The 26,044-nt window shown below is 38.2% G+C and overlaps 1 protein-coding gene across 1 annotated transcript; it reads left to right on the plus strand.

Moving 5' to 3' along the window:
* Positions 1–475: 475 nt before the first annotated feature.
* Positions 476–13,756, plus strand: LOC145772583 (uncharacterized). The gene is made up of 7 exons (XM_082584445.1): positions 476–617; positions 1,641–1,775; positions 7,564–7,674; positions 7,961–9,251; positions 9,650–9,752; positions 10,323–10,539; positions 10,893–13,756. Exons 1-7 carry the CDS (start codon positions 476–478, stop codon positions 12,383–12,385), a joined length of 3,492 nt encoding a protein of 1,163 aa, XP_082440571.1. The 3' UTR covers positions 12,386–13,756.
* Positions 13,757–26,044: the final 12,288 nt, after the last annotated feature.

Below are 26,044 nucleotides of genomic sequence, written 5' to 3' on the forward strand. Positions count from 1 at the left end.
TTAAAAGAGTATTTAGCCACGTGTGCTCACCCCTCCCCCCTCTAAAAAATAAAATAAAATAAAAAACAACAAGAAAAATACAAAGTGTTTGTCATGCAGGCAAATGTATTACAAATATTTAAAATTCCTCAGATAAGCACATTAATGTAGAATTCATGCGTAACTTAAACAAACAAAAACAAATACAATTTGATCTCAAAAAATCCTATAGAGTTTAAAACCAATCGCTTCATCCCAGTAGCGGATTCAGAACATAATTTATGGGTGGGCCTAGGAAATATCTTGGTGGGCCTTTACCAATAATGCCACGGCGGGCCAGCATACAAAAACTTAGAGTTACCGGAGCTTCTACACAAGGCAAAGTCTCCTAGGTTTTGAGTTAAAATAGTTGATTATGTCATCATAATCCGAACTGTCAATGAGTTGTCTTTCAAAAGACAAAAGTGTCAAGTTGTTAAGGCATCCAGCAGTCAGCATGGATGATCTCAAGCTCGTTTGGATCCTGTTTGTTGCGGAGAAAAGTCTCTCAACGCTGCAGGACGTGGAAGGCAGTGTTATGATGGTCTTTAAAACACTGTTCATGTTCGGGAAAATGTCAGCAGGGCAGCTGTTGTCCAGTATACTTCCATTAATGCAGGAAAGTTTTTCCGATCCATTTTCCGTCTGATGTGTTGAATGAATAGCCTACAGCATGTTCAGCATCTGCGATCTCAAAGTCCGACCCGTTAGCTCAGTGGTTACGCGCCCGGCTCAAGATCACGTGGCGCTGGGTCGACTCTCGGGGTGTGCGCTTGAGCAAGGCATTTCAGGACTGCTCTCCATTCAGCGGCAACTACTAAATGGAATAATTCCCCGGCAACAACACTTCAACAATCGGAAAACTTCACTCTGCCAATCTCGGTAACCGGCCTTGCGTCAAGAGCCTCTACAAGTATGCGAAACTACCAGGAATAACCTATCAAGGCTTTGTCAGGCCGATGATAAAGATTCAAAACCAACCAACCAAACAATGTCATACAGTGCACAGCACGGACCATTTAGAATGTTTTTTTTGCCAAAAGTGGCAGATCCAGGTGCAAAAGATACTTTAATTCCAGCTGTTTAGAACGGAAGAAAACAGCGAAACAAGAGCGTCTGTGAAGTGTGAACCATCAAAGACGACAGTAGCGAAAGGCTAACTTTTTTCCTGGGAAACATTGCTTTGTGTAAATTGTTTATGGGCTGTTAAAGTGGTATCATGCTGTGAAATAGTGATGCCACAGACAATTCAGTGTCACTTGGTTGTTCTAGTGTAAAGCATTAATTTTTTTTTCATGGATTTGATTTTGTGTGGGCCCACTGTCAATCTGGGTGAGCCTGCACCAATCAGGCCGACCCGGTAGATCTGCCCCTGCTTCATCCACTCACTCGTCTCATTGATCATGTTTATTCCATGCAGCTAAATGTGAAGATTTTTTCCAGTTTAAAAAAATATAATTTTTTATTTTTTTTTATTACCCACTACTAGAGCTCTTACCCGCACTTTGTGGGCTGCGTGCACTAAACCGCGACCATAATCTTTAAAATGATATCCGGTTTAACAAAGAAATATTTCAAGCATAACTTGTGCAGTAAGAAAACTCTTTGTATCACCTAAACAGACGGCTTAGAAGGACTGGATTACTACTGTCGTCCGGAAGATGGCTACTTCCGCTGCTTGGATGGCCGTGGTTGCTTTTATAGATGGGTGGTGGTCGATGGAATTAGTCACTGCGTTGATAAAAGTGACGAAATTGGTGAGTTGTTTATTAGTAAAATAAAAGCATTGGCTGTGTGAACAAGGATAATGAAGGTATTGTGATTAAAAATAATTTGAAGTTTGCTTAAACTGTCGGTTGTTTTCCTCATTGCACGACTTGAAAATACAAATGTATTTATTTCCTTATATTTTATCCTGTGATGACGCAGGCCACATATTTACAGTTGTGAAACTAACGTGAAAGATAGCCTACGCCTCTGCTATCATAAGCGAGGGCAATGCAGCACACGAACTTCAAAATATCTTTAGAATGCATGTAACTGTAGTTGTGCACTTTGGTCAAAACATAATACTATTGACATATTATACTAGTCAAATAAAGTCCAAAAATAACTTTCTATGCTTGCTTTGAAGTTATGGTTCATGTTAGATGACAACAAGAGGTTTTCAGTAGTTAGGTAAGGGCATTTATGGTTTGACCCCAAAAAAATTGCAACTAAAGGTTTTTCAACTAATTTGGTTATAGTATTGGGTGTCAGTATTAACATATTCAAAATCTTAAGGAATCCAACTTCTGGAAAGTGGTTATTTTCAAGATGGCTTTCAAGATAGCTGTCAAACCATTAAAATAAAAGTAAATTGACCATAACTCGGTCATCATAATACCAACACATGTAGTTTTGGTTTTTATATCTAGGTTTTTATACTCTGTGAAGTCAATGAGATCATTTTCAGAATTGTTGAATTATCTGATAGCCTATAAATTCAATATGGTAATCCAAGATGGCTGCCAAAACAATTAAAAGTGAACAATCACAATGCATTGGTTATTAAAAAACGCGATGAATTTCTATATATATTTGAGTAAACTAAGCAGGCATAAAGAGTTCATACGATGTGGTCATGTAGACTCTTGACATAATCAGCGTAAAGAAAGCACATGGAGCAAGTATTACTAAAGCTCATCGCTGTCACTCTCGATGTGGTCATCTGTAATTATGTGATTGCTGTATGGGTTGACACATGAACCAGTTTGGCATGGTCCACATCCAGTATGGCATGATAGCCCATATCTCCGGCAACTACAGTGAGTTGGACACGATTCGCAATTGCAGTGTATCATTTTCAGTAGGTTGTCCGGGGCAGCTTTCATGTCCGTCATGATTGGAACCGTCTGATTATTGTCTACTTTCCATCCCCAGTCTAGAGCATCCATACCATCGTCAGCAGCCTACCGAACAGTAGCGTCCCACACCATTGGACAATCTCCCCATTCTCGCTGGCATCCAACCTGCTGAGCTTCGTCGCGAAGAAGCCACTCTGTCCCTCGGTCGACGGGCACTGGAGCCTAACCATCTTCTCCACCACAAGATCTCTGCCTTTCCAAACGGGCACCTCCGCCGACTGAAATCAAGACACCCATTTCATGCCAGCCGCTTGGCTTCTGATCAACGAAGCTGATGAACAAGACATCTCTGCGGCTACTTGGGCGGACCATAAATGGAATTCTGAATGGAGGTCAAACACCACCAGACTTCATTCATTCATCTCCGACGCCGACACACGCCCCATCGGCCTGACACTACAGAGACAGGCATGGGTGCGCCTCAACCGTCTCCGTACGGGCGTCGGGCTTTTTCGCTCAACCATGCACCAATGGGGAATGGCTTCTTCCTCCTCCTGTGAATGTGGTGCCGAGGAACAGAGCGCAGACCACATCATCAATGACTGTACCATCTTCAAGCCACCTAACGGAGTGGAAGGTCTGCGCGTCATGGATGATGAAACTAAAGGCTGGCTGCTCTCTAGCAGCCTTCCAGTGTAGTCCAGGAACATCGTGAATCTGGGGTGGTAAAAGGATAGACCCTCGGCCCCAGAAGCTCAGACGACGACGACGACAAGCCTACCGAATACCCATCCAGACCATAATCTGGTAGTAAACTCTGAGGCAGTGGAATTTGGTAGAGGATGATGTAGGTGGCAAACGTTCATGGTGAACAAAGGACTTGGCTGTTGTAATTTTCTTGACTAGGCTACTGCCATCGTTGCCAAAAACAAGTTTTATTTCAAACTTTACAGCAAAGCAGTGTGCCGCAGCGGGCAAACCATTAAATAAATTTTGATACCAGTCAGATCACGCTTCCTTTTTAATTTTTATTCCATTGCAAGCAATTTCTCTGCCATATCAGAAACACTTTTTAAGCTTAGTGTAGACCAGGGGTTCCCAACCGGGAGTACTCGTACCCCTTGGGGGTACGAGATTGAACATCAAGGGGTACGAAGGTCCTTAGACCACAGAGGAGCTTTTCAAACTCATTTCACAATACACTTTAATTTGGTATTGTAAATGATATTATGCCATTACGGTGTTTGCTTTGAAAAAAACAATTATCTACAAATAATTGCTGTTATTTAGTAGGAAGAAGCCTCATTGTCTCATAAACAATGTGTTTTTTACGTGCTGCTGCTGAAAATGAAAACCTTCCCAATTTTCCTTGTCTTGATCAAATTTCAAATAACTCTTTGCTGCAAAATGTCAAAAATGAAATTATTTTCCATTTAAATATGCTGGTTGATTCTTTCATTGGTTACTTTTTTGCTGGTGAATTGAATTATTTTCAGCATTGGATTATACATCCATTTCTTTTTGATTTAACAAAAATGTCGGATGAAGATAATTTGAAGGAGAACATTATCGTAATGAAAAGCTGCCAAAAATTGAAACTGCTATTTGACAAATTAAAGTTAGAAAATTTTTGGTGTGTTGCTATGAAGCCTTCCCAAGTCTTGCTATGGAAGCCATGACAGTGTTAATTCTCTTCTCAATAACTTATTGCTGTGAAAGTGGCTTTTCGACAATGATGTACAGAAATCGTCTGCAATTGGAAGATGATTTATGTATATGGTGCCTTGAGTAAAATCGAACCATCTTTTGAGCGAATTTTATTAGTGAAGCAGCAACAAATATCTCACTAAGAAGTGACAAACAAAATAACTGACATTTAGTTGAATGAGTTTCGCTTTTAGCAGCATGATCGTTGCTTACTTTACAGTGTAGATTCAAACGATCTGTTATAGCCTGATGCTGCGGGTTCTTTTTGGCAATATCAAATTACACTAGCTTTCGGAACACAGTTCCCTATAGTCATGTGCTATGACGAATGGTGTTGAAGTCAGTGAGTGGTTCTTTAAAGTGGCTCTTTGGTTTAGCTTGAGGCTGCCGGCTGTTGAGTTTCTGTGCTGTTAGGCGTTATTGCTGTGAAGTTTTGTTGGATCAGTTGATTAGTAGATTAGGTGACGTAGTTCTTCCCTTTCGGCGCGGTTGTTGATTTTAGGATTTTGTCTGCTTATGAATATGGCCTCTTTGAAACGTAATTGTACCCCGTCATTTTCTCTTGCAATAATTTTAAATTCAAAGTCTGCGTGGCATTGTTATTGGTGATCAAATACTGAACTTTTATCCGAGCTGAGATGTTCTTTGAGGCGGGAGTGGAGTGGGCGGATCGTGCTGCCTATGTAGCTTTCCCTGCATTTTTTGCATATAATCTTATAGACACAGTTCTTGGTGTTGCACATGTCGTCGTTCCGTAGTTGGCAGTTTTGCAGCCAGCAGGGTTCGGGTTTTTGTGGTTTTTAAGTGCGTTTCGGAGGGTTCGGGAGCGCCGAAAAAGACGGACTGGTAAGTCCAGGTCTTTGAAGACTTTCTTTATTTTACGGTCCGCGTCGTCGCTCATATAAGGAAATTCGAAATGTATTGGATTGTATGGTGTCTGAGGGGAGGGTTGTTTGCTTTGTCGGTGTCGTTGTCGTCTGGGTGGTTGTTTAAGGAAGTCTTTGGGGTATTCGTTTTTCCTGATTGTCTTTTCGAATTCAGTCAGGTGTGGTGCTGCTTTATTGGGTGAAGAACATCTATCCCTTCTTCTCTGTATTTCGTTTAAGAGTATGGTCTTCTTAGTGCTTGTGGGTAGGGCCGAGTCGAAGTGTGGGAGTAGTTTTGCCTTTGCTTTTTTCTGGTAGAACTCGTGGTGGACTGTGCCGTCTTTGTCGATTTTTATGGTGAAGTCCAGAAGTGAGATGGTGTTGTCTGCTGTTGGTAATTCTATTTCAAAGTTGATGGCTGGGTGCGCTTGGTTGAGAGCGTTTTGGATAGCTAAGGCTTCCTTATTGTTGACAGTCAACCTCAACCAAGCGCACCCAGCCATCAACTTTGAAATAGAATTACCAACAGCAGACAACACCATCTCACTTCTGGACTTCACCATAAAAATCGACAAAGACGGCACAGTCCACCACGAGTTCTACCAGAAAAAAGCAAAGGCAAAACTACTCCCACACTTCGACTCGGCCCTACCCACAAGCACTAAGAAGACCATACTCTTAAACGAAATACAGAGAAGAAGGGATAGATGTTCTTCACCCAATAAAGCAGCACCACACCTGACTGAATTCGAAAAGACAATCAGGAAAAACGAATACCCCAAAGACTTCCTTAAACAACCACCCAGACGACAACGACACCGACAAAGCAAACAACCCTCCCCTCAGACACCATACAATCCAATACATTTCGAATTTCCTTATATGAGCGACGACGCGGACCGTAAAATAAAGAAAGTCTTCAAAGACCTGGACTTACCAGTCCGTCTTTTTCGGCGCTCCCGAACCCTCCGAAACGCACTTAAAAACCACAAAAACCCGAACCCTGCTGGCTGCAAAACTGCCAACTACGGAACGACGACATGTGCAACACCAAGAACTGTGTCTATAAGATTATATGCAAAAAATGCAGGGAAAGCTACATAGGCAGCACGATCCGCCCACTCCACTCCCGCCTCAAAGAACATCTCAGCTCGGATAAAAGTTCGATATTTGATCACCAACAACAATGCCACGCAGACTTTGAATTTAAAATTATTGCAAGAGAAAATGACGCGGTACAATTACGTTTCAAAGAGGCCATATTCATAAGCAGACAAAATTCTAAAATCAACAACCGCGCCGAAAGGGAAGAACTGCGTCACTTAATCTCCTAACAACTGATCCAACAAAACTTCACAGCAATAACGCCTAACAGCACAGAAACTCAACAGCCGGCAGCCTCAAGCTAAACCAAAGACTTCAACACCATTCGTCATAACACATGACTAGGGAACTGTGTTCCGAAAGCTGGTGTAATTTGATATTGCCAAAAAGAACCCGCAGCATCAGGCTATAACAGATCGTTTGAATCTACACTGTGAAGTAAGCAACTGACATTTAATTTATTTTGGTAATTTTTGCATTTTTGTGTGAAATACCGGTTTAACGTTTAATTGAGCTATAAAAGCAATTTAATTTAGAAATATTTACCTGAAAAAATTCAATCAGATTTTTTTTGGGATACGAAGAATGCTCTGACCTGACAAAGGGGTACGAACAACGAAAAGGTTGGGAACCCCTGGTGTAGACAAATAAACACGAATAACGTGACCGTAATAAAGAAAAATAGAAGATAACTCACGCTAAAACATAACAAATGATAAAACATCACAAAAATTAACATTTTAAGCTCAATGGGTAAATTTTACTCACAACTCCCTTTGCCTACGCCATTGCGAACATTTATCAATATTCAATCATTTTGATTTAATTTTCACTTATATACGAGAAAAATATTCCAAATTAAGCTTCAAAAAAATTGTCTTAGTCTGAGGAGAAACATTCTTTGTTCTTTCAGCCAATCAATCGGCTGACATGCAGTGTCAAGAAATTAAATATTAGTATTTTATGAAATTAATTTTAATGTGGTCTATTTAAAACGACCTTGTTGTTCAATTTTAAATCAGGATCTTTGAACTGCACCGATAAAGAGACACGCGATCGTCTTAGTGAAAGGTGTATTAGCAGAGAGGAATTCGCTCAGATTCTTTCAATCTTTACTTCTTGCCCTAAATCAGGTAATGGTGAACAATTGAACATAGCTATATTATTTGAAAGTTAGTATAAAAACGCAAACAAACATACAGTTGAGGTCCAATGTTGTTAGTGCAGTAGAATTTCTCTTAGAAAGAGGAGTGTTTCAATTTTAACTTTAACCCTGATTTTAGGATACAACTGTAGCCTATATTCTAAGACCTCTGGTATTAACCGCTTGATACAGAAATGTGGTTAAAGTCAAATCTTCAAAATCAATTTTAGAACCAAAGCACCTTGTAATTGTAAGAAGTAATATTTTTGTCGCAGAATTTTTGTGCCCGAAAAGCAAACGCTGCATACAAAGAAGACGGGTGATGGATAATAGAAATGATTGTGACATCAGTTCGGTTCAAGATGGGTCAGACGAAGAAGCTCCCTTGCCTTTTTGCTTAAACAATGAATTTTCTTGTAGTGGTGACAATAACAACAATTCACAGCGATGTATTCCGCGTGAATGGGTGAACGACAGATATATAGACTGCCCAGAGTCTCGTTTAGACGAAAAAGAAGTTTTGAATGAATGTTTTGATGAGACTGAGTTTCGCTGCGAATCTAAACGTTGTATTCCAAGATATCGTGTTATGGATGAACATCACGATTGCAAAAGCGGTCTAGATGAGCGAACCACGTTGATATGTCATGAGGACTTGGAATTTAGATGCAACGATTCCGGAAGATGCATTCCAAGATCTTGGCGTGGAAATAATATTGCTGATTGTCCAGACGGAAGTGATGAAAAACAACTTCTTTTGGGAGAAGAATGCAAACCGGGTGAAGTGAGATGTGACAACAATAAGCGATGCATTCCAGAATCATTTCTGTGTGATGGAATAGATCAATGTGGCGATTGTAGCGACGAAATCGAAAAATGCAATGAGCCAAAGATGTTTCGATGTCCAAACGATCCCAATCAGAAATGTATAAATTGGGAGTATTCTTGCGATGGCGTAGTAAATTGTCCAAACAACACAGACGATATTACTGCTATCGCTGGATTCAAATGCTTCAAGAACTCGGCGGGTACCCATCAAAAGCGTTATTGCGTCATACCACAATGGAGTTTAAACGATGATATACCGCTTTGTGACGACAAATCAGACATTTGTTTTGTTAACGGAACGTTCGTTTGCGACCGATGCTTAGACAACACAATGATCTCATCAAATCAATTATGTGATGGAATTTTTGATTGTCCTGATCTTTCAGATGAGTGTCTTTGCGATAAGAATTTTGCTCAGTCCAATCAGACCCAACTGCTTTGTGCAAATGTATGTTATGGTGACAACTCGGACGCTTGTCAGCAATGCGACATCGGCAATGTACTTTGCCCGGAAGAAAATTTATGTTTAAAAAGAAAGAAAATATGCGATGGACACATTGATTGTAAGGATTCAGATTTTGATGAAAAGTTTTGCAGTAAAACATTTCAAAAAGAATCCACCATCTCCGCTAATTTATTCCAATGCGACGATCCTCCCAAAGCTGTTTATGAATTTCTAGAAGCTTTAAAACTTGATCAACTTTTGGCTGTAGCAAAAAATTCAAAAAGAGCAAAGAGGTATGTACCGTGCAAAACTGATTAGGTTCCTTGAGCACAATGCATTTCCATCATGTCCAGATAAGTGTTAGTGAAATTCTATAATTCAAATAATAATTATTGCAACGGGGAACTGTGTTAAAAATTAATTTTGAAACATTTCAAAAAAAGAAATGTTTTATGAAATGAATTGAAATTTTAAAAAAAATCAAATTTGGAATTTTTTGATAAAATTGTTTGTTTCGTATGTCATTATCCGAATGTCAAATGACACGCATTAAAATTTTTGGTGAACTTATAGTGTACAATAAGATTAGTAGGATTTTTAGTAAAATTATTTTGCATTTGTGATTATAGCTGTCATGATTTAATTCATTATAATAGCCAATCACATAATGCTTCACGTTATAAATTTGCAGATGTGATGGAATAGTTGAATGCTTGTATTTTGAAGATGAATGCAGTGACAGAGCAAACTGTTCGGTGAAGCCAAAAGTTTGTGATGAAATTCCAATAGACAAAGTAAGCAGTTATACACTCTGCATGGTATAAAGATGAGACAAACATGTGTTGCTGTGTATAAATTATACTGTAGCCTATAGTTCAACACTGGACTTGTCTTATGCTGATACAAGTACACTACAATAATTTACAATATAAAATCTAAGTAATAAATAATGCAATTTGGGTCTGGTTATATAAAAACAAAGTTGCAAATAATGTTACATCTGCCAAGCAGATGTCCTGCTAAAACCATTTCGGTCAAACTAACCTAACCACGCGTGCAATCTACACAATTCTCCTCATTGTCATGATTAAGCTAATCCACATTTTTATATTTCTCTTAATAAGAGTCTCTAATAAAGTCAGGGCTACTAGGTACAAAATCATTGAATAAAGATAGCCAAGACCTACTGTATGTAATTTTGTAAGCTAAAGGATCTTTAATTATATTCTTCAAGGATATGAAAACCATCTTTGAAGCTTACTGCTGAACATTTTCCACGTGCTTTGTGTCACTGGTACTGACTTCGCTATGTGATGTAAAGTGTATGCTAAAAAGTTGAATTTGCATTTTTATACTTTTCTCAGACTGACCTTACCAATGTTGGCTCTTACTGGGATGCAATGTTCGGACTTTCAAAGCGAGGGATAGATTCATTTGAAGCTCGAAAATGCAAAGGGATTGTCGAATACGTTTTTGGAAGATCCATTTGCAACGGAATACGAGAATGTGAAAGCGGACTGGATGAAAAATATTGCCCTAAACGATTTCAATGCGATGCGGGAGATGCTTCAGGATTTTCTTGTAAAAACTTTAAACACGTTTTAGATAGAATATTTGCTCAACAGACATCGTTTAAGCCTAATAAAATAGTGTTGTGCTGTTTTAAATATTGGCTACTTGCGTGGCTGCTTTAACAATATGCTTACACGGTCTGGAGGTCAGAGCGTTTGCATGATGCTAGACAAAGGGCTAAATTTCACTCCTATTATAAACACGCTGCCAGAACTATGCGTCATGCAAGACACAAAATAACATAAAGTGGATACGGATGTTGGTTGCCTTGGCCACTTCCTTTTAACCTTCAACCATCGAGCGCAGGTCTGTAAACGACAACAAAAACTATTACGAATAACCTACTTTTATTTTGTATTTAGACAAATCATTTCCTGTCGTCAGCATCGCCGAAAATCAAGTGTGTAATGGGTTCATCGATTGCAACAACGCCACGGATGAAATGGGTTGTCCAGAGAGCACGCACTTCTATTGTGTCAAAGGAGACAAACTTTTTGTACCAACTGAGAAAGTTCTTAATGGAATTGCCGATTGTGACGACGGGTCTGATGAATGCCCAGAGTTCTATTTAAGTGACAGTCCTATATCTTCTAACAAATTCTTAATCGTATCAACAGCTTTGGAGTTTTTTCTTTGGATGATGGCAATTCTCGCATTGAGTGGCAATGGAGCAGTTATAGTGACTACTGCGTTGTTTATAATATCGGCAAGTCGAAAAAGTCCAACAAATAAACCTTCTCCTTCTTTAATGATAAACAAGTTATTGATTTTCAATCTTGCTGTTGCTGATTTCTTCATGGGAATTGCTCTTCTCGTAATCATCATAAAGACAAGAGATTACTCGGGAGATTATTGTTTACGTGACAAAGCTTGGCGAACAAGCAGCATATGCAGTGCTGTTGGAGTCATTACAGTCTTGTCCAGTGAGGTTTCGGTTCTGACATTGGTCTGTTTGACCTCTTATAGACTTTATCTTATTTTATATCCAATCAAAAGTCGAGAAGTTAATACTTACTTATCTGGCATCTGGATTGCTTTAATATGGGTGGTATCTTTTGTCATAGCCACAATTCCCTTGCTAAGAACGTTTTCTTTGTCTATGATCACTGGAATGTGGATAAAAGAAAACAGATTTTATTTTAAAGATGTTGCAGATTTTTCATCTCTAAAGCAGTTTGCCAAGCGTTATAATGTAATACGTGGTCTCCTTGCTTTGGACCAGAACGTTTATGAAGATTGGTATTCTTTGGAAAACCATTTTAAAAGTGACATCACTGGAGAAGCACCAATAACACGGGGTTACTTTGGCTACTACAGTGCAAGTGGTTTGTGTATTCCAAGGTTTTATAAAACAGCCAGTGACGATTCCGATCTCAACACGTTGTCACCAACGGTAATCATCTTCAATTTTATTGCTTTGGTTTACATAACAATGGCATACGTTGTGATCTATCGTCGCACGACTTCCAAACGTCCAATCGGAAGGGGTCAAAGGACGGACCAACAACGCAAACAAGCAAAGACTCTGCAACAAAAAGTAACAATTCTAATAATAACTGATGTAATTTGTTGGCTTCCTATCTGCATCATGACTTTTATTAGCGTTGGAGGAGTGGCTCTACCCCCAGAAGCATATGCTGTGTCCGCAATCTTGTTGTTGCCAATCAACAGTTCGATCAATCCACTGATTTACACAAACGCATTTTCCAAGACATGGGCTCAACTTCAAAAGATAATTAATGCTGCAAGAAAGCCAGCTTTTCCTTCTAAGCTTGTTGTGTCTAATCAATCTGGCCCAACTTCTACCAAAGCTGAGGTTTTTTCGACAACAGGAATGAAAGTAACTTCTTTATAATAACCAGAAACGTTTCAACAAGCTCATACTCGAAGAAGCTTCAAGAAACCAACCAACCATTCTTAAATGAGAAAGAAAACCGAAAAAAAACGGATATTTCAATAATTTAAGTAGTGTGGAACCTCGTGAATGAATAGAGCTCGTAATAATATTATAATGGCCGCTCGCCGATCCTTGCAGCAATGCAAGTTTTCACTTGCGATGATTTCATCAACTTATGCATATATATCACGATTATCATTACTGTGTTGGGTATGTAGAAGCCTATTGCGGCTACGAATGCTTTGTTTTGCCTTGAAACGCTTGTCAATTTTATAATCGCCTTGAATATCATGTCAAGTATCAGCAGCCAAACCAAGCGATGCTTGTTGTTTCTAGAAAACTTCTAAAACGCCAATCATGTCTTTGTGTTAATAGATTATTACGTTACTTTTACAGACGTAAAGCTTGCGTTTACTTGAATTCATATCCTTCTTTGGTGGTCCATCAGATTGTACAAAAACAATTGCATTTTAGCAATCCTTTATTCGTTCCTAAAAACAAAATTAAATAATAGATTGCTGTCAGTTTTTAGACAAGAAACTGGGTTTGCAAAGAAATGACTCATGAAAGGGCGCCAGAATTGTATTTTGTTGTTTCAGAAACGCTATTTTTAAGTTTTACTCCTGTTAAAAACAATTTTATGTCATCCTGTGGGCTGAGAATTAATCGGCATCCTTTATCATCCATTTAAACCGTGGCATAGCATGACCAACGTTAATTCAACGTCTAAATGACATTTGTCTGTCTGTGATTGTACATATTGGTGTAGCGCAATATTTCTTAGAAGCTTTGCCGCATCTTGAAAAATGCAATATCAACGTTAGCGAACGATTGTTATCCACTTGCTTGTTTCAACCAAGCCATACTATTTAAAGGTTATTTTTTCTTCACTTTGTCTTTGAATAACAAGGCTTCTCCGAGTTTTGCTACATCAGCGCAATAGTTCAGCGAAGTGAGCATTTATTTACTCATGAAAGTATAGACGAAATTCTCTTGAGTTTATATTAACTGCATTTTGTAAAGCGAGTTGTTCAATGTTCAATGTTAATCCTTAAGCATAAATTGAGAAAGGTTATGTTAAATATTTCTTGACCATTTACTAATTGTAAAGTTTGTATTCTATTTGAACAAGATGCACTAGTAGAATCATTTGTTGTATGACTGTTACGATTTATTCATTTGGATTATTGTTTGTACGGATTAATCACTTCAAGGTGAGTCGTCTGAATTGTCTACACCAGCTCTACTTAGGATTGAAGTATAACTGCGCACTAAATTTGTTTGAGACAAACTTGAGACCTTCTGACCTTGTGATCTTGCAACCTTTCTGCCACAATAAACTAACAGAACTTAAGACCTTGTTCAGTTTAAACTACTTGGCTTGTGTCTCTGTCTTAATTGTTGGAGGTCTCAAAACCGTATTAACTAAGCGACGCATATCATAAGCCGATCCACAGTTTGACGTTTGGTTTCCAAATATTTTGTGCAAAAGCTGAAAATTTACAACTAATACGATAGCTACAGATTATATTATACGGTGGCTCGGTACCCGGACATTTTGCCGAAAGACATTTTGCCGAAAGACATTTTGCCGAAAGGACATTTTGCCGAAACTCATTTTGCCGAAAGGATTAATTGCCGAAATTATACAAACGTACTATATGTATTATTATAACCTAATAACGCATAAATATCATTCACAAACAATTAGTCCTTTCGGCAATTTGTCCTTTCGGCAAAATGTCTTTCGGCAAAATGTCCGCGCACGTCCAAATCAACCTCTCAACCGTCTTAACTACAAGGTTGATATCTAATCAAGTCACGCTCTATGAATGGTAGTTTTACAATGACGTTAAGTGCAAATTGTCTATGTAGCAGATCGTCCAAATTTGACTCTCACGATGTTCGTGCTTGCCTCTTCTCATAAAATTTCTAAACAAAAACAGTTAAGCTATGAAGTACCAAAGATTATGAAATCAACTTTTAAAATATTCCATATTAGGACAAAGATTTGTATTTTTAAGTGAGTTGTTTATCTGATTTGGCAGATTTAGTGCATACTGTGCACTTATTAGTACGCATTCATTGCTTTGAAGAGCATACGAAACTGAAAGACAATAGAAACTGAAAGACAAGTTTAATAAACAACATGTAAATAGTAAACAAAGTTTTACTGAAATAAGGAAGTTTGGACATTTTGTTTTCTTCTGCGTCATGATAAATGACGTACTGTTTTTATTCAATCTATTTATCAAAACTGGATGAACAAAAAGGAGTAGCCTAGAACAAGCGGGGCTTGATTTTGAAGCTTCTTTGTTCCAGAAGCCACGCGCTACCCAACTGAGCTATCAGGACAGATTTAAGGAAGAAATAAAAAAGCATCAAAGAGTGCTAAACTCGACATCAAAAAAGTGAGGTGGCTTTATGGAATCAAAAATTTGAAACTAAATTACATCACCAAACACCAAACCGTTGGCCTTCATTCTTATCGGATTTTGAGTAAAAAAATGTTCAGCTGGTTGTCAATGACTTTGCAGAAAAATTAAATTTTACTGCTCTATGATTGTTCATAGGCTACTGCAGCATTTTTTTTTTTGATAATGTTGAACCTATATGTTTGGTTTCTTGCTTTAATTAAAAAATCCTTCTTTTTCTACAGACGTTGATTCAATGTAAAAGAAAACTGATTTTCTAGGTGGGTTGAAGCATAGAGGCATTCAGAACAATGTGTCAACGGAAATTCATCAACGGCTATAAGACTAAACAAGATAAAAATAAGCATTTATAGTCTTACGTAATAAAAAAAAATGATTGCTGGTTTTAATATTGTTTCAATTCAACATAAAACCAAAATGAACAAATCAATCTCTTCTGATGTGTTGAAAAAAAAATTGATTTTATCAATTTGAAAACATCCAGATTTCATTTTGCATTTTTTGGAAATTCATCCAATTTATCCACGAATTGTAAATTCACTGTTTGCAAATCCATCCACTTAATGTTTATTGATCATTCAGGAAAGAATTTACAATTTCACAAGTTCCATTTGAGATCATTATCACGAAGAAACCTGTTAACCTCAAAAAATTCCATTCAGAAATTTATTACTATAGCAAAATGCAATGCACGCTATTTTTATGTTGACTATTTTTCGAAAAACGTTAATAAAATGGCAGCGAGATTTGAAATCGTTTTAAAGTTCAACATTCTCAAAGTAAAAAATGCTGCAGTATGAACAATCATAGTATTGACATTTAATTTTTCTGGAAAGTCATTGACAACCTGCTTACAGTGGCGTATCTAGGGTATGGCAGGCATGGCTCGAGCCTTGGGCGCCTCATTGATAGGGGCGCAAAAATCGGTTGGTAAAAATTAAAATTTGTGACTTATACTTTCTTCAAAATCTAATTTGCGCCCAATACATAACAAAGATCAAAAAGGAGTATCTTTTTTACTGTAGCCATTGTTAAACAATGAAATTGTGGCGTTGCAAAAGCAACATTGTTGTGCCTCTCCTGACTTAATTTGCGTTCAGGCAGCAACAATTGGAAGTTTAGTAAAGTCGCTGAGCAGCGATTAGTTGAAGCTTAGAAGTAGCACCAAAACTTACTTATTCATTTTTATAAGAATTTATAAATCTAATTTATTGTATGACTTCAATTTGTCCTGACCAGAGCGCTAAGTTCGTTCTAGAAAGAAATTAGTCAAGATGTCAGTCAAACAATTGATACTTAGAGTGATGCTAAACACGTAGGTTTTTTTGTTTGTCGTATCCAGGCTTACACCCGGTGGTTGAAGATTTAGATTAAGTGGTCGGGAAGGCAAGGAAGCCAATCTTTGTGTCCACCTTCAGGTCTCGGCTATGCACCTTCAGGTCTCGGCTATTCAGGTCTCCACCTTCAGGTCTCGGCTATTATGGACTGAAATTGAATACTGGGGAGCAACTGTAAAATCCACAATGAAAAAAAAAATTACAAGCGTTTTTAGAAAAAAATTAAGTATACAAACAGGTAAGCGTTCATGACTGTCCATGCCCTGCCTCCGAAGAGATAGGACTTGACACCCACGGAGGCAAACTAGAATAGTAAAAAAAATATATATATATATAGCCTAGCGTTGCGCGCGCGGTTGTGCAAGACAAGGATATCCGAGATTGGTTATAGAAGCACACTATTAGTTCGAGTATGTTAACTACGGAGGGACGAGACGACAGCAGTTGAGTTGGTAGTCCGGTGATGGATGACGAACACGACATGATAGAGGCCAGCTTGTATAGTTGCAAGCTGTGAAGCAAACATCTGGTGCAGATGAGTGGTGGGTGACAATTAAAGTTGTAAATGCAAAAAAAACGAACCGTTTTTTTAAAAAAAAAACGTGTTTTTTTTCGAAAAACACTTGGGTCAAAAAAAACACGCGTTTTTTGTTTTTTTTCATATTTTTCTGGAAAAGTTGCAAATTTTTTACAATTTGCAGCTTAGTTTCATTATAGTGCTCTTGAAAAACATTAAACTAGTAAAATTGGTTTTATAGGGGTGCTGAAATTCCTAAGTGTGTGTGCTTGGCAGCAGCATATGTTTTTTGCATAGCCCTATAGCCTACGTTGTTTCACTTTCTTCTTCATTGTCAGGCATGTTTGTGGCAGTAGACCTGACAAACATTGAATTAATGCAATTTGATACATGCCATAATGTAGATGAGTTAATTTCTTTTTCCTTTTATGGAAGTGCCCTTTATGGAAGGTAGCCTACGATGTTAGTATACCGTTAGGCCTGCTGGTTATTCTTGTACACACTCAATGGGTTGACGAAATTTTGGCAAAAACAAGATGGCAATATTCAGAACACACATTAGGCCTACCTTGTTTGTGGTAATTTACTAATGCAAGCTATTGCCAATAGCTTGTTTAAACATGTTTTTTAACTGATAGCTTAACAACGATGTATATGCTTTATAAATGTTGCAACAGAAGTATTCTTTTCGTGTGTTGTGAGGTCTTAGACACTTGTCATGATGCTTCCTGCAGATCATTTGTGACATAATGCAAGAGATCTTATCACTGATATTTTTAGTAAGTGCATTTGTCAGAAAAGGTTTAGGTTAATGTTCCTTTCAAATGCCCACCACCCATGCTGACTATTGCTAGTAACTACCAACCCTAAATGAAGAAATTTTCCCTTTGAAGTGGAGTTTTTCAGCACTGCTCAGTGTTCACATAGTGAATAAATGCTTCATAATACTTTTCCTGACAAGAATAAAGTTTTACCCATATTCCCGCAATGCAGGATAAAGATACAAAACAAACATCAAAGATGAAAACTTATTTTATTTGGGAACTACGCTGTCCGAGTAAAAAGGAGTGAGAATTGACCTCTTGTCGGTACGCACTAATAAAACCATGATGGGTAACTTTAATTTTTTTTTTTTATTGGGTAGAGGAAAAATTGATGAAAAGTTTGGCAAAAACAGAAAAGTGCTAAAGTCTCAAAGTCCTGCAAACTACAGTAGTTCAAATTGGACGGATGAAGTGCAACCATACTTCTTTTAAAAATGTCTATGACAGCACAATGGTGTGATTAAGGGAAAACAAACATGACTATGACATCACAAAGGAGTATTGAACCTCTTCAGGAAAAATAAAAAACATCAAAATGTTTCCATTTTTCACTACATTTAAATGTGATTTGGGCTAAAAGTTGGGACTTTAGCACTACACTGTTTTTGCCAAACTTTTCATCAATCTTTCCTCTATTCGATTAAAAAAAATTTTTTTTTTAAAGTTACGCATCATGGTTTTATTGGTGCGTAACGACAAGGGGTTAATTTCTTTTTATCTGAAAAAGTAGTCGCCAAAACTTGTTTTAATGTTCATAAACAGATATCCCACCCCAGAAAACATGAAGTAGAGCTAAAAATTATCCAAATATGTTGAGCGGTTCTTGAGATATTGCCATTTTTCTATTGCTCCTTATCTATGAAGCCACCTAGTGGCTAAGGTTGCTTCACTTATAACTCGAGAACCGCTTGTGTGATTTTCATCAAGTTTGCACTAAATGCACATAAACTGGAACAACCTCTTGACGTTGTACTGGAAAAGGTGTGGAGTGCTGGTCAAAAGTGCCTTTGTTAAGTAGAGAAACAGGACACTGACCACCTGGTTCTAACATGCCCATTAACCAAAATCCCAGGTGGCTTCGAACCTGTACACGAGTGTGGTACTGCATTTAACAACTGGTTGGACCAAATTACAGACAATACTTGAGATGTGCCAACCATAGGACACTGTTACTACTATTTGAGACAGTGAGAAATCTTTATGGCTCGTGTGTTGAGACTTGGGATCTACAAAATTGCAATGAAAACATAGGTCTATACAAGACATATAGTCTGATTTAAAGTAAGTTATACGAGTTATGAGACTGTTTGTTTGTTGAAAGAGACGCTATTGCAATGAGTTTACCCTAATTGCTGCATATTGTGACATTTAATGTCAAAATAGGTAAAAAAAACAAAAAAAAACGAAAAAAAAACAAACAAAAAAATGATAAAAAACAAAAAAACGGGCTCGTTTTTTTTTTAAAACAAAAAAAACCGTTTTTTTACATCTCTAGTGACAATGAAGCTATCGTGCATGTCTGAATAGCGCGAGTTGCAGCACTGATTTGGTTGACGTTGAGAGGTGCTTCTGATGCAGAGAAGGCTTGAATGATGGACAATGCAGCTATGGTGCATGCCGAAGGTTGTGTCGCAGGAAGTAGCGGCAGACATGGGGTTTAGCATGTTGGAGCTGCGTCAGCGGCTGTGGATAGCGGTATAGAAGTCATCTCCGTGCTGGAGGCATCTCGTGGTTGAGGCATCTCGTGTTGAGGCATGTGATGAGGACTGTGCAACTCAGTGCAAGTCGTGAGGAACATGAGGTGCTGTGGTGCCATGTTGAAGTGTTCTCATCAGTGAGTTTGTCGTGACATCATCGTGGTGCTGTATTGAAGTCCCTGGAAGTCTCGCATCCAGTCTCGCAGCAACCGTGTTGATAGGCGCGTCTGAAACAAAATTAGTACAAACTAGTGCCCGCTAGAATGTAACACATAAGCCGTATGAGGACACATTGCAAAAAAGTAGCGATACATGCGGGCATACAAGTTGTTAAAATTACGTGGCATGACGTGGTCATGGCGGAAAACGCTGGCTGATGATAGGACACATTAAAAAAAATAGCGACAAATACGAGCATAAAAAGTTGTTGTAATTACGTAGCATGACAGTGTCATGGCGGCATATGCCGGCTGATGATATGTAGGGTATACAGTAGATCTGTGTGTATAAAAAATGTCTACGCAGAAAACTTACTAGAGGATAACGATTGGTCGAACGGATGCAGTTTCACGTCCTGCCCGGGACGGTGAGCTACTGTAGTTAAACGAATAACTATGGAATGGAAGAATGGATGCAGTTTTCACGTCTTGCCCAGGACGGTGAGGTACTGTACTTAAACGGATAACTATGGAATGGAAGAATGGATGCAGTTTTCATGTCTTGCCCAGGACGGTCAGCTACTGTAGTTAAGCGGGTAACTATGGCATTGAAGGAATGGATGCAGTTTCACGTCTTGCACAAGATGGTGGGCTACTGTCGTTAAATTGGTCGAGTGGAAGCAGTTTCACGTCATGCCCAGGACGGTGAGCTACTGTAGATAGATTGGTCGATTGGATACAGTTTCACGTCATGCCCAGGACGGTGAGCTACTGTAGATAGATTGGTCGAGTGGATGCAGTTTCACGTCATGCCCAGGACGATGAGCTACTGTTTGGTCGTTAGGCCTATAGTTGAGTTTGTTGTGGCCTAGTAAATACAGAAAGTACATGACCGTGTGATGGTGTAAGCTTAGATAGGCGTACTTAGGCAAGATAAAATAAAAAACAGCAACACGAGTTACGGTAAGATGGCATTAAGTGAAACACAAGGTGGCAGACATGAGCAGAGACATGATGACGTGGTTATAAACGTTGCAGTTGTTGTTCCGGACAATTTTTAAATCAAACGTCACATAAAACCGTTCAGGTCTACTAAATCTTGGCGTCTGACGTAATGGACTATTGCTAGAAATTAGCAAAGATTGCATCACCTTTGGTCACACCTGTTGTAACATTACATCATCGTTAAATTTTGAATTACGAGATATGGTGTATGCCAAAGCCAACAGGTGGTGGAATAGCTTCATAATGGTTATCATGATTACGTCACAGAAACTGCTTACGTGCGTTTGAGATATTGCAATCTATTCTCGTCATTTTAAAATAGTTGCTTGAAGAGTGGTCGAATATTTAACTGTTTGCTTAGTGCTTGCCAGCTGGACGAAACTTCCGTCTTTATCTAAGTAATTTGTATTGTAGTGACAAGTTTTAGTGGCGTACGGTGTTGCGTCTCAATTTCGACAGCCAGTGGCTATTTTTACAGAAATACAATTCTCGAATAGACGTTTTCAGAAGAGTGTTTCTTTCGGTCCTTGCATACAGACGAACGGATTCGAGAATCTTATATTACAATTTTCCCACGAAGAGATTATGGTTTACCGTTGTGACCAGTTGTCAGGAAATCGATGCATAATGAGACGATTTGTAATAAATTGCACAAACAATAACATGCAATTAAAAAAAAGTTGATGTTCGGTGGTTTCTATGACAACCACAGAATTAAGCTACGATAAAATGAAAGTTGATTGCAATTACTTAAACCAAGATAAAAAAGCACATGGTAATATTACCAGCCGCCGTTGAAATGGAGTGAGGTCTTGGTCCAAAGTCCTGAGTTCCGTTAATTTCGGGGCACCATTGTGACAGATGAGAGCTGGGAGATGGACGTGGTTGAGGTGGTTCCCAACAAACTGTCAACACGAGGCAGCAGAAGGAAATTGACAGAGTACAATCTTCTGCTGGCTAACAACGTGGGATGACAAAGTTAGAAGTCATCCTAACTATCTGAATAGCTTACATTGACCAGACACTATCGTTGCTTTTTCAGAAAGATTTCTTTATTGATTACCTTGTACACGTGGCGATGTACCCAGATTACCAAGACAAGGCACACGTCTATTGAGTTGTTTCAATTTGAAAAGGAAGTTTCATACTACGCGAATCAATTTATATGCGATGTGACGTCAGAATGTGTATCATTGCGCCAATGCTGCCAGACGCAATGAAGATAAGTAAACAGTTGAATATATGAGAGCAGTAGCGTAGCCAGGAATTTTGAAAGGGAGGGGTTTTAGCCTAAAACGACACCCAGCGGCGGGGAGTCTGGGGGACCTCCCCCAGAAAATTTTGAAAAAATACTTTGAATTTAGTGCATTCTGAGAGCATTTTCAACGAAAATGTGGGTATGAATATTACTGCAAAATGGTGCTGTCCGGTGGCATAGAAAAAGAATAAATCATGTTTTCTATAAAATTATGTTTTGTATATATATAGTTTTGTATATATATAAAAATGTATATATATAAAAAGTGTATATATATAAAAATATAGTTTTGTATAAAATTAGGCAATTTTTTTTAGACTGAAAGCATCATTCTCAATATCGTGACGTCACACGCGTGCCAAAGGGGGGGTTGTAACCCCCAAACCCCCCCTTGGCTACGCCACTGTATGAGAGCACTGGACTGCACTCAATAATAAGTTAATAACATAAAGGTGTACAAAATATGAAACTGCAGTCGGTGCACATACGACAAACCAACGATATTAACAAACAGTAGTAACTAGAAGGTCATAACACACTCATATTGGATTATGTCCAATAATTCACTTGGTAGTAGGCTACACGCTACAGTATACACACCGTCAGACGAAAAAGACAAGGAAAGTACTCCTTTTTGTTTATCCAGTTTTGATAAAAAGATTGAATAAAAACAGTACGGCATTTATCATGACGCAGAAGAAAACAAAATGTCCAAACTTCCTTATTTCAGTAAAACTTTGTTTACTATTTACATGCTGTTTATTGTCTTTCAGTTTCGTATGCTCTTCAAAGCAATGAATGCGTAATAATAAGTGCACAGTATACAGTAAAGCTGCCAAATCAGATAAACAACTCACTTAAAAATACAAATCTTTGTTCTAATATGGAATATTTTAAAAGTTGATTTCATAATCTTTGGTACTTCATAGCTTAACTGTTTTTGTTTAGAAATTCTATCAGAAGAGGCAAGCACGAACATCGTGACAGATAAATTTGAACGATCTGCTACATAGACAATTTGCACTTAACGTCATTGTAAAACTACCATTCATAGAGCGTGACTTGATTAGATATCAACCTTGTAGTTAAGACGGTTGAGAGGTTGATTTGAGCCTGGTACCAATTTATGATATTGGTACTATATGACTGGTACCATTGGTACATTATTGGTACATTGGTACCATATGACATTGATTAGCACAACAGATAAGGCGATCCAAATGTACAATTATTTGAGCTATAACTTACTGTATTCCTTGATTTAAGCTACTGTGTAAGATAATCTGTAGCTATCATATTAGTTGTATATTCTCAGCTTTTGCACAAAATATTTGGAAACCAAACAAATGTTGGATCATGTATCCTATCCCATGCGTTGGATAAATGAGAAAGTGCAAAGTGCAGCTGTCAACCAAAGTGCAACTGTCAACCAAAGTGCAATTGTCAACCAAAGTGCAATTGTCAACCAAAGTGCAATTGTCAATAGAATACAGAGCAAATCGCAAAGCAAGCAATTGATTGTTTACGTTGCTTCAGTAATAGCGTTTCAAGGCAAAACAAAGCATTCGTAGCCGCAATAGGCTCCTACATACGCAACACAGTAATGATAATCGTGACATATGCATAAGTTGATGAAATCATCGCAAGTGAAAACTTACATTGCTGCAAGGATCGGCGAGCGGCCGTTATAACATTATTACGAGCTCTATTCATTCACGAGGTTCCACACTACTTAAATTATTGAAATATCTGTATTTTTTTTGGTTTTCTTTCTCCTTTGAGAGTGGTTGGTTGGTTTCTTGAAGCTTCTTCGAGTATGAGCTTGTTGAAACGTTTCTGGTTATGTAGAAGTTTCTTTCATTCCTGTTGTCGAAGAAACCTCAGCTTTGGTAGAAGTTGGGCCAGATTGATTAGACACAACGAGCTTAGAAGGAAAAGCTGGCTTTCTTGCAGCATTAATTATCTTTTGAAGTTGAGCCCATGTCTTGGAAAATGCGTTTGTGTAAATCAGTGGATTGATCGAACTGTTGATTGGCAACAACAAGATTGCGGACACAGCATATGCTTCTGGTGGTAGAGCCACTCCTCCAACGCTAATAAAAGTCATGATGCAGATAGGAAGCCAACAAATTACATCAGTTACTATTAGAATTGTTACTTTTTGTTGCAGAGTCTTTGCCTGTTTGCGTTGTTGGTCCGTTTTTTGACCCCCTCCGACTGGACGTTTGGAAGTCGTGCGACGATAGATCACAACGTATGCCATTGTTATGTAAACCAAAGCAATAAAATTGAAGATGATCACCGTTGGTGACAATGTGTTGACATCGGATACGTCACTGGCTGTTTTATATAACCTTGGAATACACAGACCACTTGCACTGTAGTAGCCAAAGTAACCACGTGCAATTGGTGCTTCTCCAGTGATGTCACTTTTAAAATGGTTTTCCAAAGAATACCAATCTTCATAAACGTTCTGGTCCAAAGCAAGGAGACCACGTATTACATTATAACGCTTGGCAAACTGCTTTAGAGATGAAAAATCTGCAACATCTTTAAAATAAAATCTGTTTTCTTCTATCCACATTCCAGTGATCATAGACAAAGAAAACGTTCTTAGCAAGGGAATTGTGGCTATGACAAAAGATACCACCCATATTAAAGCAATCCAGATGCCAGATAAGTAAGTGTTAACCCCTCGACTTTTGAATGGATATAAAATAAGATAAAGTCTATAGGAGGTCAAACAGACCAATGTAAGAACCGAAACCTCACTGGACAAGACTGTAATGACTCCAACGGCATTGCATGTACTGCTTGTTCGCCAAGCTTTGTCACGTAAACAATAATCTCCGGAGTATTCTCTTGTCTTTATGATGATTATGAGAAGAGAAATTCCCATGAGGAAATCAGCAACAGCAAGATTGAAAATCAATAACTTGTTTATCATCAAAGAAGGAGAAGGTTTATTTGTTGGACTTTTTCGACTTGCCGATATTATAAACAACGCAGTAGTCACTATAACTGCTCCATTGCCACTCAATGCGAGAATTGCCATCATCCAAAGAAAAAACTCCAACGCTGTTGATACGATTAGGAATTTGTTAGAAGATATAGGACTGTCACTTAAATAAAACTCTGGGCATTCATCAGATTCATCGTCACAATCGGCAATTCCATTAAGAACTTTCTCAGTTGGTACAAAAAGTTTGTCTCCTTCGACACAGTAGAAGTGTGTGCTCTCTGGACAACCCATTTCATCCGTTGCGTTGTTGCAATCGATGGTCAAATCACACACTTGATCATCGGCGATGCTGACGACAGGAAATGGTTTGTCTAAATACAAAATAAAAGTAGGTTATTCGTAATAGTTTTTGTTGTCGTTTACAGACCTGCGCTCGATGGTTGAAGGTCAAAAGAAAACGGCCAAGGCAACCAACATTCGTAATAGAGTGGGTCGAAATTTGGACTTTTTCTCCGATTTCATTGCTACAAACTTTCTTTCTTGCGAATAGTCATAAAACGACATTCCTGAAAGTTTGAACTTGATCGGACATCATCTTCATTTCTAAAAATCGCGATTTTTAAAGGTACCTGAAGCGATTTTTTCGAGGCTTGAAAATGCATTGTTTTTAATAGGAAGTTATTTTCACGAGATTTGAAAACGTCATAACTTATCTAATTCTTATTGTAAAACGATGATTTATGCGTCAACAAATTCAATATAACTAGAAGAATCCAATTCATTGTGTGCTGACTCCGAAAAATGATGACGTCATCAATAACGTCATTAAACAGTAATTTGCAAATAACGATAAAACTGATAATCTTTCATGCTTTATCTCTACGTTATTTGATAATGGTATTGATGTTGGGTGTGATTCTGTAAATGTAAACACTAGATTTAAAACAGGTGTGATAACTGGACTGGAACAACGCTTTGGTCATTGCGTGAGTTGGTTTATATGCATGTTGCACAGTTGCAGCCAATGAGTTACCCCTTCGACACGTTTTCGCTACATTAGATGAACCTACCAGTGGTGACAGACCATTTAAAAGGCCAATAGGGAAGCTTCTAAGTAGAGTTGAATTTGAAGAAGTCAACCCTTTATTTGTGCCTGTGAAGATGGGGCCAGGAAATCGTTTGCTACCTGAGTACATAGTAAAAGATCTATCGACTGATCAAAGGTATCTATCTGTACGAGATTAATGCCATTAGGAATGATTATCACTGTGCTGCGTTTGAAAATTTTTTCGCAAAGGTCAAAGATGTTTTAAGTGTTTCTGAATCAATTTTTTGCGCTGAAGTCAAAAATGCAACCAGTTTTTTCCAATCAGGTCAAGTTTTTTTTTTTATCACATATTTAATTATGCTAGCTTTGGTCATTA

The sequence above is a fragment of the Aplidium turbinatum genome, chromosome 6 (genome assembly GCF_918807975.1).
Source record: "Aplidium turbinatum chromosome 6, kaAplTurb1.1, whole genome shotgun sequence".
In the NCBI taxonomy this organism is placed as follows: Eukaryota; Metazoa; Chordata; class Ascidiacea; order Aplousobranchia; family Polyclinidae; genus Aplidium; species Aplidium turbinatum.